The 15,012-nt window shown below is 54.7% G+C and overlaps 1 protein-coding gene across 1 annotated transcript; it reads left to right on the top strand.

Annotated features, from left to right (window-relative positions):
* The first annotated feature begins 1,078 nt into the window (after positions 1-1,078).
* Positions 1,079-11,210, top strand: TRIM72 (tripartite motif containing 72). The gene is made up of 7 exons (XM_006070384.3): positions 1,079-1,312; positions 1,742-2,138; positions 5,290-5,385; positions 5,474-5,704; positions 6,169-6,191; positions 7,829-7,947; positions 9,025-11,210. The coding sequence occupies exons 2-7, from the start codon at positions 1,749-1,751 to the stop codon at positions 9,612-9,614; spliced, it is 1,449 nt and encodes a 482-aa protein (XP_006070446.2). The 5' UTR covers positions 1,079-1,312; positions 1,742-1,748; the 3' UTR covers positions 9,615-11,210.
* Positions 11,211-15,012: the final 3,802 nt, after the last annotated feature.

The following is a 15,012-nucleotide window of genomic DNA, read 5'->3' as shown; positions in this document are numbered from 1 at the left end:
GAAGAGCAGTGAACAAAATTTATGTTCTGGTAGGAAAAGACAGACAAGAAACTAACAAGTGAAATATGTATGTGTTGGATTGTGATAAATGTTATGGAGAAAAATAAATTGAGGAAGGAAGATGTGAGATTTAAAATCAGGGAGTTAGGAAAAGCCCCACTGAAAATGGTGACATTGGGGAAGATCTGAGGGAGGGAGGGAAGTGGTCATGCCAAAACTGTGTTTTATTTATATTTTAATTGGATATAATTGCTTTACAATGTTGTGTTAGTTTCTGCTGTACAACAAAGTTTATCAGCTCTAAGTATACATACATCCCTGCTCTCTTGAGCTGCCCTCCCATCCCCTCATCCTACCCTTCCAGGTCATCACAAAACATCAGACTAAGCTCCCTGTGCTATGCAGCAGCTTCCAATAATAGGGTTTTCAAGAATGTTCCAGGCAGAGGGGTTAGAAGTGCAAAGGGCAAGGCTGGAGTGAGCAGGGGGAGAGGTAAGTGATGAACAGGGTAAGGGGACTTTGGTTTTTATGCTGAATGCAATTTACACTGAGATTTGAAGGATAAGCCTTGAGGCTCCCAGAGCAGGATGGAGTTTCAACCTCCGGCTCTGGATATAGTTCATTCATTAATTCAACTGTCCCTCTGTCGTTCCTTTCCTGAGCACTCAGGGAGGCCCACGTGGCTCTAGCACTTGTGCTGAGCACTGGAAACTCCAGCTGGGGAAAGACCCTCCCCTCAGTCCTGCAAGAAGGAAAGCTTTCGGGGTTGGAGGAGATTCTGTCCCGTGTGACTTTGTGCCTTAAGTTTGGGGAATAAGTGGGTGATAAGCTAGGGAGGGGGCCACAGGGAGGGAACAGGGGAGGCTGGAAATGGTGAAGTTGGGGAGAAAGTGGAGACTCCTTCCAATCATGTTTCTGTGTTTTCTGTGGTTTCAGAGGCCCTGTCTCTCTGCTAGCTCTGAGTTCTGGCTCCAGGCTGGGCAGGGGACAGCAGAGTGTGATGGGCCAGGACAGGTGGCTTTGCCATGTGACGCTTGTCCGCTGACCGCTCAGTCCTCACTTTTAGAGCAGTTTCCAGAAGTGATGTGAGGGGATGGGCCGGGCAAGCTATATATAGTCCTGGGGCCAGGGCTCAGCCTTGGAGGGTCTGTCTGCTCTTCACCGGGCGCCAATCACCCGTGGTGCCCACGTCCTTGCTCTGAGCTTGGTGCTTGCTTCTCTTCAGACACAGCTCGGAGCCACCTACATTTAGGCTTGACCTTGACTGGGCCTCTTGGGAGTCTCTTTTTAGCCAAGATCTCCAGCCAGACCTGTGAGTCCTGGGGTCGTGGTGGGGGATGGTGGCTGGGGATAAGGGGAAGGGGAGGGACACGGGGACAGGGGCTTGCTTCGAGTCCTGGAGAGGTGAGAGAAGAGGAGAGGGCAGGGACACTGGAGAATTTGGGGTTGGGGCTGAGGCCAGGGGCCAAGTCAGGGGAAGGACACTTGGGGGTAGGACGGGGTTTGAAAGCCAGCCTCAAGTTTAGGAACAGGGGTTGAGCCAGGTCCCTGACAGGGGCTATTTGGGTGGGGTGGAGGGGTGGGCTGGGGATGAGAACTGCAGTTGAGGCTGCCTTTGGGCCTGAAAGGGAGTCTCCCTTTCTCCCTTGGCCTGAGCCAGAGTCCCTTTCTGTGTGGGTTGAGAGGACTCTAGAGGTTGGGCCCGGGTCTCGCGTCCCTGACGGTCCCCTCCTCCACGCAGGCCCGCCATGTCGGCTGCGCCCGGCCTCCTGCACCAGGAGCTGTCCTGCCCGCTGTGCCTGCAGCTGTTCGACGCGCCCGTGACTGCCGAGTGCGGCCACAGCTTCTGTCGCGCCTGCCTGAGCCGCGTGGCCGGGGAGCCGGCGGCGGATGGCACGGTGCTCTGCCCGAGCTGTCAGGCCCCCACGCGGCCGCAGGCTCTCAGCACCAACCTGCAGCTGGCGCGTCTGGTGGAGGGGCTGGCGCAGGTGCCGCAGGGCCACTGCGAGGAGCACCTGGACCCTCTGAGCATCTACTGCGAGCAGGACCGCGCGCTCGTGTGCGGCGTGTGCGCCTCACTTGGCTCCCACCGCGGCCACCGCCTGCTGCCGGCCGCCGAAGCCCACGCGCGCCTCAAGGTGCGGGACCCTCCGGCGGGGTTCGGGGTCGGATGAGATGGTTGGACGGGTTGGGGTCGGGCCATTCCGGCCTCAACTTCAGGGCCCGGGGCCCCTGGAGGTGCCAGGGACGCGGGCGGGTCGGGGCGGCTAGGGAAGATGAGCTGAAGGCGGAGCCTGGCGGAGACCAGAGCCTGGAAGAAGTGCTCGGAGACCGGCCTCGGCGAGACGAGTGCGGTCGCTGGAGCACACGCGGGGATGCGAGGAGCGCAGCGGCAGAGCGGAGTCTGCCTCGCTGGGGCCCTAGCAGAGGACAGGGTCGGTGCCTGCGGCCCACGCGAACAGGCTCGGCTGCTGGGCATAGACCTGGATAAGAGGAGCCTCGCTGTCCAGGACCGCCCAGCTCCCGCGCCCCTGGAGCTGCCAAACTTGTAATGACCTGACAGTTATGAGATGGAGCCTCACCTGGGAGGCCAAGGCACGCCTGCGCGCGCAACTCTGTGCACAGCCCCGGGTTGGTACCGAGACCCAAGTGCAGGCTGTTTTTGTGGTTGGAGCTGGAAGTTCTGTACGCCTCCAGACTCCACACACAGTGTGCGTGCCCCGAGGTTTGCCATCTCCGCGGATGCCCAGACACTGGCAAATGGAGACGCAGGCACACGCTAGCTCGCCTGGCGTACGTGTGGCAGATCACACGCGTGTTGAGCTACAGTAGTGTAGCACAGGACAGGCCCGGGGAGATATGTCATGAAGCCATTTATAGGGTTGTTGGAAGATTAAACGACAGGTGCAAGGCCTGGCGGAGGCGGGGTCCAGAGGCTCGGAGCAGTCCACAGTCTCTGCGATGGAGAAGCTGCCACTCTCTGCTCCAGGCGGTTGTTGAGAGTGGGGGGCGGGTAATCTTTGCCCATAAGCTTCAGCGTTGCAAGACACATCTCCTTAGTCTCCAGACTTCTAGATGGGGTAGACCCCGCCCTTAAGCCCCCCCAATCCTCCAGGGGCCCAGCCTCACCGTCCCTCCTGCTCCAGCCTTGCCAGTCCCTCGGGGTGCTGGCTGGTAGTCTCCTAGCCCACTGCAGGAGGCTTCTCCTCCCAGGAGCCCACCCAACCCAGGCTCCCCTCTGCTGGTGACCCCAGAATGCCTATCCTCATCCATCTTTATCTGCAAAAAGAGAAGAGAGTCCATGAAGTGGAATAGGGCACCAGGGAGCCCAGAAGCCTCAAAGGGGCAGGCGGGTTAGGATACAGTCTTTCAGAGTCTGCATCAGTCCACCCTTAGCCCCAGGGAGGGGGTAGCTAGAGGTCTGAAGTAGAGATACCTGAAAGGAGGGGGAAAAGTGAAAGTGTGTCTGACTCTGTGACCCCATGGACTGTAGCCTGCCAGGCTCCTCTGTCCATGGAAGTTTCCAGGCAAGAATAATGGAGTGGGTTGCCATTTCCTTCTCCAGGGAATCTTCCCAACCTAGGGATCGAACCCACGACTTCCACGTTGCAGGCAGATTCTTTATCATCGGAGCCACATGAGGGACAAGAAACCTGGGGTAGGGCAGAACACCTGGGTCCTTGGGAAGGAAGAGGGGTTGGTCCAGAGACCATGTGCCAAGACTCAAGAGTGGTTGAATGGGATCTGCTGGGCAACGGGGGACTCACAACCCCCAAAGTAATGTGGCCTCCTGCTTGCCTTGGAGTAGAAGGACACCAGCCTGTCGGTGAGACCCATCGTGCACTGTGTTGAGCACTGCTCCCCACACCTCCTCACCACGGGATGTTCCAAGAGGCTTCTCTGTTCAGCCCCCAGCCTCTAGGGTGCCGTCGTGCTTGGTCTCCATGGCTCAGCTCTGTCACCCATGAACCTCAAACAGCTGAGAGCCTCCAGGGCCACCCTGCCCAGCAGCAGACAGGGCTGTGGCCCTGGAAGATGTCTGGGGAAGGAGACTAACCTGGCAGCTGGCCGCAGTAGCCCATGGTCCAATTTCGGTGGGGATTTATAGCAAACAGTGCCTAGAGGGTCTCCTAGTTTCCTTTAGGGGAGGTGGGGAGGAGGCTGCCAATTTGTCCCAAAAATCACAGGTAAGGTAGGTGGGGGATAACCGTTCCCATTCTGCAAAAGAGGAAAATTGAGGTTGGAAGTCAGGGCGGCAGGACTGGAACAGTCTGATTCCAGGGCCGTGCACCTCCCAGCAAACTGGCTTTGGCTGGAGGTATTAGGAACTCCCCTATGCCTGCATTTCAGGATCCCAAACTGACAGACCTAGAGTAAGAGCTGGCCCACAGGTTTGTTTGGTTTGTCCATGCAGAAGACATTCTTTTTAAGCTTTTGGCCATGCTGCACTGCCTGTGGGATCTTAGTTCCTCAACCAGGGATAGAACCTACACCCCCTGCATTGGCAGCTGAGAGTCTTAACCATTGGGCCACCAGGGAAGTCCCAGAAGACATTTTTATTCAATTGCCGACCCTCAGAACCAGGGAAACTCTGTTTGGTGGCTCAAACAGTAAAGAATCCGCCTGCAATGCAGGAGACCTGGGTTCGATCCCTGGGTCAGGAAGAACTCCTGGAGAAGAGAATGGCTCCAGTATTCTTGCCTGGAGAATCCCATGGACAGAGGAGCCTGGTGGGTCCATGGGGTTGCAAAGAGTTGGACACGACTGAGCAACTCACATTACACTACCACCCTTAGAGCCTACAAGTGTCCAGGGAGGCTGGTTAGAGGGTTTTGCTAAGATTCTGCTTTTAGGTATAGGGTGAAGGGCAGGAATAGGAGGCTGCCTGTCTGCTGTACACATCCTCCACTACCCCCATGAAACCCGCTATATGCCAAGCCCTTACCTCTCTGGGGGAGGAGACCCAACTACATCTGTGATAATCGTCTTCCCAAAGATCTATGCTGAAGGGCTGCCTGCTGGGGGGATGCAATCCGGAAAGACAAGGCTGGGGAGGACTTAATGGAGATAGACAATGGGAGGGGAGGACATTCCAGACCTCAGAACCGGTACTGGCAAGTGCTTGAGACCAGCAAGTGTGTTTGGGGGATGATAAGTTGCCAGCATGGCTGGAAGAGGAGCTGGCATTGAGGCTGAGCCAGAGGGGGCAGGTTAAGGTGGGGAGGTATGGGTTTGGTGGGGGAGGTGGGCGGTAGCATCACTTCTTTATATCTGCCCTCCCCCCACCAGACCCAGCTCCCACAGCAGAAGATGCAGCTGCAGGAGGCTTGTATGCGGAAGGAGAAGAGTGTGGCCCTGCTGGAGCATCAGCTGCTGGAAGTGGAGGTGAGGGACTCGTCCCAGCAAAGCCCGGGGACTGGGGGTCCAGGCTGGGGGTCCCCAGGCAAATGCTCTTTCCTGTCTGCCCCCCCAGGAGACGGTGCGTCAGTTCAGGGGGGCAGTGGGGGAACAACTGGGCAAGATGCGTTTGTTCCTGGCTGCCCTGGAAGGCTCCTTGGATCGTGAAGCCGAGCGAGTGCGGGGTGAGGCGGGAGTCGCCTTGCGACGGGAGCTGGGGAGCCTGAACTCTTACCTGGAGCAGCTGCGGCAGATGGAGAAGGTGCTGGAGGAGGTGGCAGACAAGCCTCAGACAGAGTTCCTCATGGTGAGCATTGGATGGCTTCCCTCTGCCCCTCAGCCAGGGTTTAGGCTTTGGAGACCTCATTCCGTTGTCACATAGGGACCCCAAGGTACAGAGACAGGCAGGGATGAGCCAGGGTCACACACCTAGGAGGGGTGCGCCCCAGGATGGCCCTTCTGGTTGTTTAGGTGGGGCACTGCCCAAGGACGCTGTATCTAAGAGGGCATCATTTGTATCATAGACCTTGTAGGTCTGCATTTTTATTAGGACACTTTATCAGGTGGAATTAGTTTCTTTAGGAAGGGTGTATTTTTTCTAATTCACGCAGCAGTAAAGGGCTAGGGGTGGCCTTGAATTCTGGGTTTCTTTTGTCTTTTCTGATTCTTCCTGACCCCGCACCCAGCATTTTTGTGTTCTGCCCCAGCCTCAGAAGCCCCCCAGTGTCCCCCTTGCCTGCTCATCTCCATTCTCTTTTTCTCTCTTTCCAGAAATACTGCCTGGTGACCAGCAGGTGAGATCAGCCTGGCCCTGCCCCTGTTCCCATCCTGCCCTTGTCTGCCAGGGACACTGGCTGGTTCACCTTCTCCTCCCATTCAGTCCACTGGGATTCCCCTGCACTTTGTGTGGACATGAACTTGACCTGTCTTTCTCCTCAGGGACCTCCCAGACCACTGCTGGAGACAGATGTGGCCAGGGACACAGGCATCACTCAGTGCTGCTGTTGGGGGGTGGGGGTGGGGGGTGGTGGCGGGGCCAGGCTTTCCAAAGGTGTGCATATTAGAGCTGGATGCTGAAGGAGTGAACAGGCTTCCCAGGTGGCGCTGGTGGTAAAGAACCCGCCTGCCAATGCAGGAGACGCGGATTGGATCCCTGGGTTGGAAAGATCCCCTGGAGGAGGGCATGGCAACCCACTCCAATATTCTTGCCTAGAAAATCCCATGGACAGAGGAGGCTGGTGGGCTACTGTCCATAGGGTTGCAAAGAGTCAGACATGACTGAAGCGACATAGCATGCAAGTAAAGAGTTGGTAGAAGAGCATTGGAGGCAGAGGGAACAGCAAGTGCAGACTGCTAAGAGGAAGCGAAGATGAAGCTGGTGTGGCTGGAGGGGGCCAAACTGTGAAGGGGGGAGGAGCTGGACCTTATCCCAAGAGAAGGCTTTGAAAAAATACTGGTAAAATATACATGGGCTTCCCTGGTGGCTTAGTGGTAAAGAATCTGCTTGCCAATGCAGGAGACATGGATTCAATCCCTGGGTCAGGAAGATCCCCTGGAGGAGGAAATGGCAACCCACTCCAGTATTCTTGCCTGGAAAATCCCATGGACTAACCCTAACCCAGTTCAATTCAGTTGCTCAGTTGTGTCCATCTTTGTGACCCCAGGGACTGTAGCACGCCAGGTTTTCCTGTCTATCACCAACCCCTGGAGCTTGTTCAAACTCATGTCCATCGAGTCAGTGATGCCATCCAACCATCTCATCCTCTGTCATCCCGTTCTCCTGCCTTCAATCTTTCCCAGCATCAGTGTTTTTTTCCAATAAGTCAGTTCTTTGCCTCAGGTAGCCAAAGTATTGGAGTTTCAGCTTCAGCATCAGTCCTTCCAATGAATATTCAGGACTGATTTCCTTTAGAATTGGCTGGTTTGATCTCCTACAATCCATGGGCTTGCAAAAGAGTTGGACATGACTTAGAGACTAAACCACAAAAATAACAAAATATACATAACATAAAATTTACCATTTTAACCAAGTTTTTTTCTTTTTCTCTTTGCCTCACTGCGTGGCTTGCAGGATCTTAGTTTCCTGACCAGGGATCGGCAGTGAAAGGGAAGAGTCCTAACCACTGGGCTGCCAGGAAATTCCCCATTTTAACCTTTTTTTTTTAGGGTACATTTTAAGTGCAGTGGCATTAAGTACATTCACATTGTTGTGTATCTATCACCACCATCCTCTCCACACCTTTTTCATCTTTCCAAACAAATGAAAACAGAAGGGCTTTCAACCAGGGTATGATGAGGGGGGGCACATCCTGGAACTTGACCACAGCTCCTTCCTCCTGTCTTCTGGGTACTGCCCCTTGGCCTCCCCCTACTCTGTGCCTCTTCCAGGGAGTCCCTTCACTGACCCTTCCTCCCCTCTCCCCACCCCCAGGCTGCAGAAGATCCTGGCAGAGTCACCACCACCTGCCCGTCTGGACATCCAGCTGCCCATCATCTCAGATGACTTCAAATTCCAGGTGTGGAGGAAGATGTTCCGGGCTCTGATGCCAGGTACTGGGAGGGGCCCACCCTGGGTTTGTGCTTGTGATGGTGTGGTTGATGGGAGGCCCCAGCCGCAAACAGAGAGGCCTCTCAATCCCAACTGGGGAGGTCACCCTAGAAGGTGCCCACTGCCCCTTTCCCTTGGGGTTAGCACCCTTGTAACCTGTGCTCAGAGAAGGACTTTAAAGGGCATGGGGTTTTCAGGTGGGTGATTGACATGGAGAGGGCACTGCTTTTTTTTTTGGCTGTGCCACTGGATCTTAGCTGGGGCATGAGGGCTCTTCCATCTTCACTGTGGCACATGGAATCTTTAGTTCCTGGCTATAGGATTTAGTTCTCCAACCAGGATCAAACCTCAGGCACCCTGCATTGGGAGTGCAGAGTCTTAGCCACTGGACCACAAGGGAAGTCCTGCTTACTGAAAGGATGCTGCTGCCGGCAGCAGGGGAAGCTGGGGCCTGGGTTTGAGCCCTGCAAGACCCATGGACCGTACCTGCCCCTGCTGTGCCCCACCAGTGGGGACGATATGCCCTGCTCACTGGGAGCTGAGGACCTGCGGAGCTGGAACCGTGGGGTCAGACACTGACTCTGGCCTGTGGCCCGGGAGACCCAAGGGCTTCTTCTCCGCAAGAGATAGAGCCCACTGGGGAGTTAGAGCTCCAGGCAATGTATACCTGGCCTCACTGGGGGGAATGAAGGGACCTCTGCTTTAGCCAAGAGAAGACTAAGGCCCAGAGACTGGTCAAACCTGACTTGGTCACACAGCCGGGTGAGGTTGAGACTAGCTTAGGACCAGGCTTCCTGACTATCTCCTGCTCTAAGGCCTTAGATGGTGAGTGCCATGGCCTTGTATCCACTTAGTCCTCCCCACAACCCTGGAAGGAGGGAATTATGGCCTCATTTTACAGCTGAACAAATTGAAGCCCTGAGAGGTGTGGCCTTTGGCCCGAGTCAGTAAGCGGAGGCGGGCTCACTGCCCAGAGATGCTGGGAGGATGAGAGGAGCTGCACCCCCAGCAGGCGGGTTGGGAGAAGGCTCGAAGGGAAGCCCACGCTCAGGGTCTGATCCGCTTCCTTTCGGTGGCAGCGCTGCAGGAGCTGACCTTTGACCCGAGCACGGCCCACCCGAGCCTGGTGCTGTCCAATTCGGGCCGCTGCGTGGAGTGCTCGGAGCAGAAGGCGCCGCCGGCCGGAGAGGACCCCCGCCAGTTCGACAAGGCGGTGGCGGTGGTGACGCACCAGCTGCTCTCAGAGGGCGAGCACTACTGGGAGGTGGAGGTGGGCGACAAGCCGCGCTGGGCGCTGGGCGTGATCGGCGCCCAGGCCGGTCGCCGCGGCCGGCTGCACGCGGTGCCCTCGCAGGGGCTCTGGCTGCTCGGGCTGCGCGACGGCAAGATCCTGGAGGCTCACGTCGAAGCCAAGGAGCCGCGCGCGCTGCGCACCCCGGAGAGGCGGCCCACGCGCATCGGGATCTACTTGAGCTTCGGCGACGGCATCCTCTCCTTCTACGACGCCAGCGACCCCGACGCGCTGGAGCTGCTCTTCGCCTTCCATGAGCGCCTGCCGGGGCCCGTGTACCCCTTCTTCGATGTGTGCTGGCACGACAAGGGCAAAAATGCGCAGCCGCTGCTGCTCGTGGGGCCCGAAGTCAGCGGCGGCTCCGGCTCGGAGGCTTGAGCTGCCCGTTGGGTTCGGGGAGGGGTGAGGGGCCCTGCCGGCCTGGTCGGGGTCGCCGGGGTTGAAGGCAGGGTGGAGGGGGTTGGGGACGGGACTCCAAACATTCTGAGAAGTTGGGGGTTGGCATGTGCTGGAGACAGCCAGCCAGGGGTTGGGGTGGTAATGGGAAGGGGAGACCTGAAGTCAGGTCAATGGAGAAACTCTAGCTGGCGAACTGGGAAGTCCCAGCGATCGGGGAAGAAGTTGAGATTGAGGAAGGGTCAGGGGGCTTGGGGAGGAGAGAGGGGAGCAGCTGGAGAACTCTGTGGGAGTCAGGAGGCCCGGAAGCCTCCCGCTCCTTTCCGCCTTGGGGGGCCTCCGAGGTCTGGTCTGGTCTCACCACCGCAAGAGGCCTTCCACTGGGGTGATTCTCCAACTGGAGCATTTGTACCAAAATCACCTTTTCAAAGCACCTCGGAATGCCTTGGCTAAAGCCCAGATGACAGAATTTCTGGTTCAGTAGGTCAGGAATGGGTCAAAAGTGGGCCTTTCTAGCAAGTCCTCAGGGACCGCTGATGCTGCCTCTCACAAGCTGGATCACATCTGAAGCCTTGCTGACTCAGCCGGCCTTCTGTTCAGTCAGCTTGCTCTTACACAGAGTTATCACAAAGCTGTCAGCCATGAGGCATAGAAAACCCAAAATACATTCTTCCAGGCTACATCCATTTAAAAACTGTCAGAGCCTGTGTGCCAAAGTGCTTCAGTTGTCTCCGACTCTCTGCGACCCTGTGGACTGTAGTCTGCCAGCTCCTCTGTCCATGGGATTCCCCAGGCAAGACTACTGGAGTGGGTTGCCATGCCCTCCTCCAGGGGATCTTGCTGACCCAGGGATGGGACCCACGTCTCCTGCATTGGCAGGCAGGCTCTTCGCCACTAGTGCCGCCTGGGAAGCCAGAGCCTTTGCTGGGTGAATAAACCAACCCCCCATTTATTGCCCTTTGCCTCTGGATTATGTTGACTGAGTGTCTCAGATGTGGAGGACACCCCCCCAGTTGCCAACCAAGAGAAAGAGCCTGAGGCTAGCCCTGCCCTGGGGCCTGTTGCTTGTAAAGGAGAGGAAGCCCCCATCTCATCACCCCCCCTCCTCGAGTTGCTTCTTTAAGTATGAATATTTTTTTAGGCCTTTGGGTCTAAAATAGCCACTGAAGCCAAGAGTGGGAGCCCCTCTTCCCTGGAGGGAGAGGCTTTGGGGGTTCAGACAGGTGGAACTGCTGCCCCTCCCATCCTAAGGAAGGATGAAGGCCTGGGGACATTTGCTATCACCAGTGGGGTTGCTGCTGCTTCTGCTGTGTGAAGTCTGGGACCCTCTGGCAACTGATGCCAGTGTGGGAATTTTCTGGGGGTGGAGGGGAGAGGAAGGTATAGGGTAAGAAAGGATCTGGCTGGGGGTGCACTCCTGGCTGTGTCTCCCAGAGGAAGGCCTGTTGCGCCCTGGCTCTGGGACACAAGAGAGAATTCATCTGAGAAGCTCTTTCTTGTTAGAAAATAAAACCGTTAAGTGAAGGGATTTGTTGATGGTCAAATCCAGCAGCGTGAATAAACGCAATTACAGTCTGACTCCTTCCTTATTAAATCTGTGTCAAGAGACGACTGATCATTTGTCTGCAGTTCTAGAGACCAGGGTTTGATAACTGGGTTGGGAAGATCCCCTGGAGAAGGGAATGGTAACCCATTCCAGTATTCTTGCCTGGAGAATCCCATGGACAGAGGAGCCTGGTGGGCTACCGTCTGCGGGGTCACAAAGAGTCGGACATCCACTGAGCGACTACACTTTCACATGGGCTTCTTCAGTGGCTCAGGGGTAAAGAATTTGCCTGCCTATGCAGGAGTTGCGAGTTTGATCCCTGGGTCAGGAAGATCCCCTGCAGAAGGAAATGGTAACCCTCTCCAATATTCTTGCTTGGGAAATCCCATGGACAGAGGAGCCTGGCAGGCTACATTCCATGGTGTCACGAAGAGTTGGACAAGACTGAGCAAGTAAACAACAATCTTCTCACTGCCTGTCCAGCCTTTAGTCTTGATGGACCCATAAAATCTTTCTAAAAATCCAAGTATGATCATGTGATTCAGTTTTTCAAAACTTCCAAGGATTCCAAGTTGCTTGCAGGAGGCTTGTGGGATCTTATTTCACCCACCCGTGATTGAACCCCAGGCCCTCAGCAGTGAAAGTCCAGAGTCCTAACCACTGGACTGCCAGGGAAGTCCCCCTCCAGCCTCATCTTATGTCTTCTGTACACATATGTCTACACTCTGGCCCTATTGAACTCTTGGGGGTCCCTGCACCCACCCCACATTATGCAACTCTCCACTAGGAATGGCTTTTCCCTTCCCTGCCCTACTCATCCTACAATACTCTCCAGAAATACCACTTTAAAAAAAAATTCGTTTATTTGGCTGCATCTGATCTTAGTTGCGGAGTGTTTAGTTGTGGCACTCGGGCTCAGTAGTTGTGGCGCGTGGGCTTAGGTGCTCGGCAGCCTGTGGGATCTTAGCTCCCCAAGGAGGGATCGAACCTGTGTCCTCTGCAGCGGGAGGCAGATTCTCAACCACCAGGAAAGTCCCAACACCACCATGCTTATTCTCTCTCGACTCCAGCACCTCTGTACAATGTGCAACCACTGGGCTGAATCCCAGTCATGGGTGTCTGCAGAGGGCGGTTGGTGCCCAAGTGGTCCTAGGCCCTTTCTAAGAAGAAGGGACTGTGAGAAGCAGAGGCCAAGACAGGATTCAATGTGCCCAGATTGTTTTGAGGGAAGATGCCTGTGAAAGAGAAAATGGGGCCATAGATCACGATCCCTGTCTGACCCAGAGTGAAGGAGAGAGGGAAGTTTGGAGGGACTGTTGTGAGGACTCCTCCAGAGAGCTGCCCCTCAGAGGAGCCCTGGGTGTCCCCGAGCCCACCTTTGTGCCCCTACCATGCTCGGTCGTTGGCTGTGCGCAGAAGGGCAGGGAAGGGTCTCACCGCTCTTCTGCTGCTGCCCTCAGCCATCTGTTCCATGAGTTGGAGTTACAGCAGGGAACTTTCTTTTCACAGTCTTCACAGGTTCTTTCTATGGAAAGTTATCCTGGCTTGGGCTGTGTGCCTTGAGGGGAATGACCCGGTGACCTTGCCCTTGGCTGACTGTGACAGATGGAGTCCCTGAGCCAAAGGCAGTCAGCATGGGGCGAGTTTATGGGAAACCCTGCCTGATCTGGGTGTTCCTTGTTGGTTGGGGGCTGCCTGGCTCAGCCAGAATCTCCGTGGGGCTAGAGGAAGGTGAAATGGGGACAGAGAGATGGATTCCTCCAGAAAAGGACCATAACCTCCTCCCTGAGTTCTTCCCCTTTGTGGAGACCCTGGGAACCCATCACAACTGGCCGCAGAGAGGTTTCCGGTGCCTCCTGACTCCTGAGTGTCCAAGAAAAATAGCGCCTGCCAGGGCCATGCTAAACTGCAAGTAAAAACATTTATTGAGAGCTTGTTATGTGTCAACAACTTTATTTTTATTTAAATTTTTTTTCTTTCTTTATTTTTGACTGTGCTGGGTCTTCGTTGCCATGTAGGCTTTTCTGTAGCTGCGATGAGCAGGGGCTACTCTCTAGTTGGGGTGTGCGGGCTGCTCACAGCGGTGGCTTCTCTTGTGGAGCACAGGCTCTAGGGCACGTGGGCGTTAGTAGCTGCAGCTCCCAGGCTCTAGAGCACAGGCTCAATAGCCATAGTGCACAGGCTTGGCTGCTCTGTGGCATATGGCATTGTCCCAGATCCAGGATTTAACCCATGTCACCTGCACTGGCAGGTGGATTCTTTAACACTGAGCCACCAGGGAAGCCCCTCAATATTTTTATATCCAGTATCTCCTTTATCTAATTTATCCTCATAACCCTAGGGCTCACAACAACTAGCATCTCGCTAGCCTGCTCATCAGAAATGATCCCTGTTGTCAGTTTGATGAGTAGTTTTCCAGGATTTTCTGTGCATTTATGTGTCCCACAGATAATATATAATATAGTGTTTTTCTTTCTATATAAATGATGTCATACTCTACATGAATATGACACATTATTCTACATATTCTACAATGTCTGTTTTTTCAGTTCAGTCAGTCAGGAGATTTGTCCACGTTCCTGTGCAGAAAGAACCTTCTCCCTTTTGATTGCTGTGTAGTATTCCACCACATGAACATGACATAACTTAGTTCATCATTCCCTGATTAACTGGTATTTTATCTCTAACCTTTGTTATTACAAACGATGCTGCTGTGAGCAGCTGTGGATGTGTCTCTGTGTGCACATGTGCAAGAGCTTCTCTAGGGTAGGTACTAAGTAGTGGAGGTCCCAAGACTTAGCATATGTGTGTGCTCAGTCGCATCTGACTCTTTGTGACCCTATGGACTGTAGCCTGCCAGGCTCCTCTGTTCTTGGGATTCTCCAGGCAAGAATACTGGAGTGGGTTTCCACGCCCTCCTCCAGGGGATCTTCCCGGCCCAGGGATCGAACCTGTGTCTCCTGAGTCTCCTGCATTAGAGGCAGATTCTTTACCCATTGAGCTACCTGGGAAGCCCCAATGCAATGTTACTCAGCTATAAAAAGGAACACATTTGAGTCAGTTCTAAGGAGGTGGATGGACCTAGAGCCTATTATACAGAGTGAAGTAAGCCAGAAAGAGAAAGACAAATATCGTGTATTAACACATATATGGGATCTAGAAAGATGGTACTGACGATCCTACATGCAGGGCAGCAAAGGAAACACAGACGTAAGGAAGAGACGTTTGGACTCAGTGGGAGAAGGAGAGAGGGGGATGATTTGAGAGAATAGTATTGAAACATATACATTATCGTATGTAAAATAGATAGCCAGTGGGAGTTTGAGGCATGATGTAGGGAACCCAAAGCCGGTGCTCTGTAACAACCTGTTGGGATGGGGTGGGGAGGGAGGTGAGAGAGGGGTTCGGGAGAGGGGGCACATGTATACCTATGGCCGATTCATGTTGATGTATGGCAAAAACCATCACAATATTGTAAAGTAATTATCCTCCAATTAAAATAAATAAAAAAAGAGTGGATGCAGCAGAAGGGCTTCTAGAGGATTCTCAGTTCCTAGATGTGGGTGAGAGAGAAAGAGGACAAGGGGACAAGTGGAACCGACGTGGGAGGGACACAGCAGCCAAGCAGGCTCCCAGGCTGTTCCTTTGGCCTGAGTCACCCCTGCTGTGAGGATTAAGTCATCCTCTTGGGCCCTGCCTGCACCTAGGGGCCTGAGAGCACCATCCAGGCCTGGAGAAGGGAATGTGGAGGTGGCTTCACACACCATCAAGCCTGGCACTGGTCTTCAGAAACTGGAGGCAGAATAAATTTCCCTAGAATGACTAAAGGCTAGA

Source organism: Bubalus bubalis, chromosome 24, assembly GCF_019923935.1.
Source record: "Bubalus bubalis isolate 160015118507 breed Murrah chromosome 24, NDDB_SH_1, whole genome shotgun sequence".
NCBI lineage: Eukaryota > Metazoa > Chordata > Mammalia > Artiodactyla > Bovidae > Bubalus > Bubalus bubalis.
Note: the sequence above shows the minus strand (reverse complement) of the source record. Positions and strands in the feature narration are given on the sequence as shown.

Coding starts and splice junctions, on each gene's coding strand:
- TRIM72 (XM_006070384.3), top strand. CDS start 1,749: ATGTCGGCTGCGCCCGGCCTCCTGCACCAGGAGCTGTCCTGCCCGCTG. Junction 5,386..5,473: donor ATCAGCTGCTGGAAGTGGAG/GTGAGGGACTCG, acceptor CTGCCCCCCCAG/GAGACGGTGCGTCAGTTCAG. Junction 7,948..9,024: donor GTTCCGGGCTCTGATGCCAG/GTACTGGGAGGG, acceptor TTTCGGTGGCAG/CGCTGCAGGAGCTGACCTTT.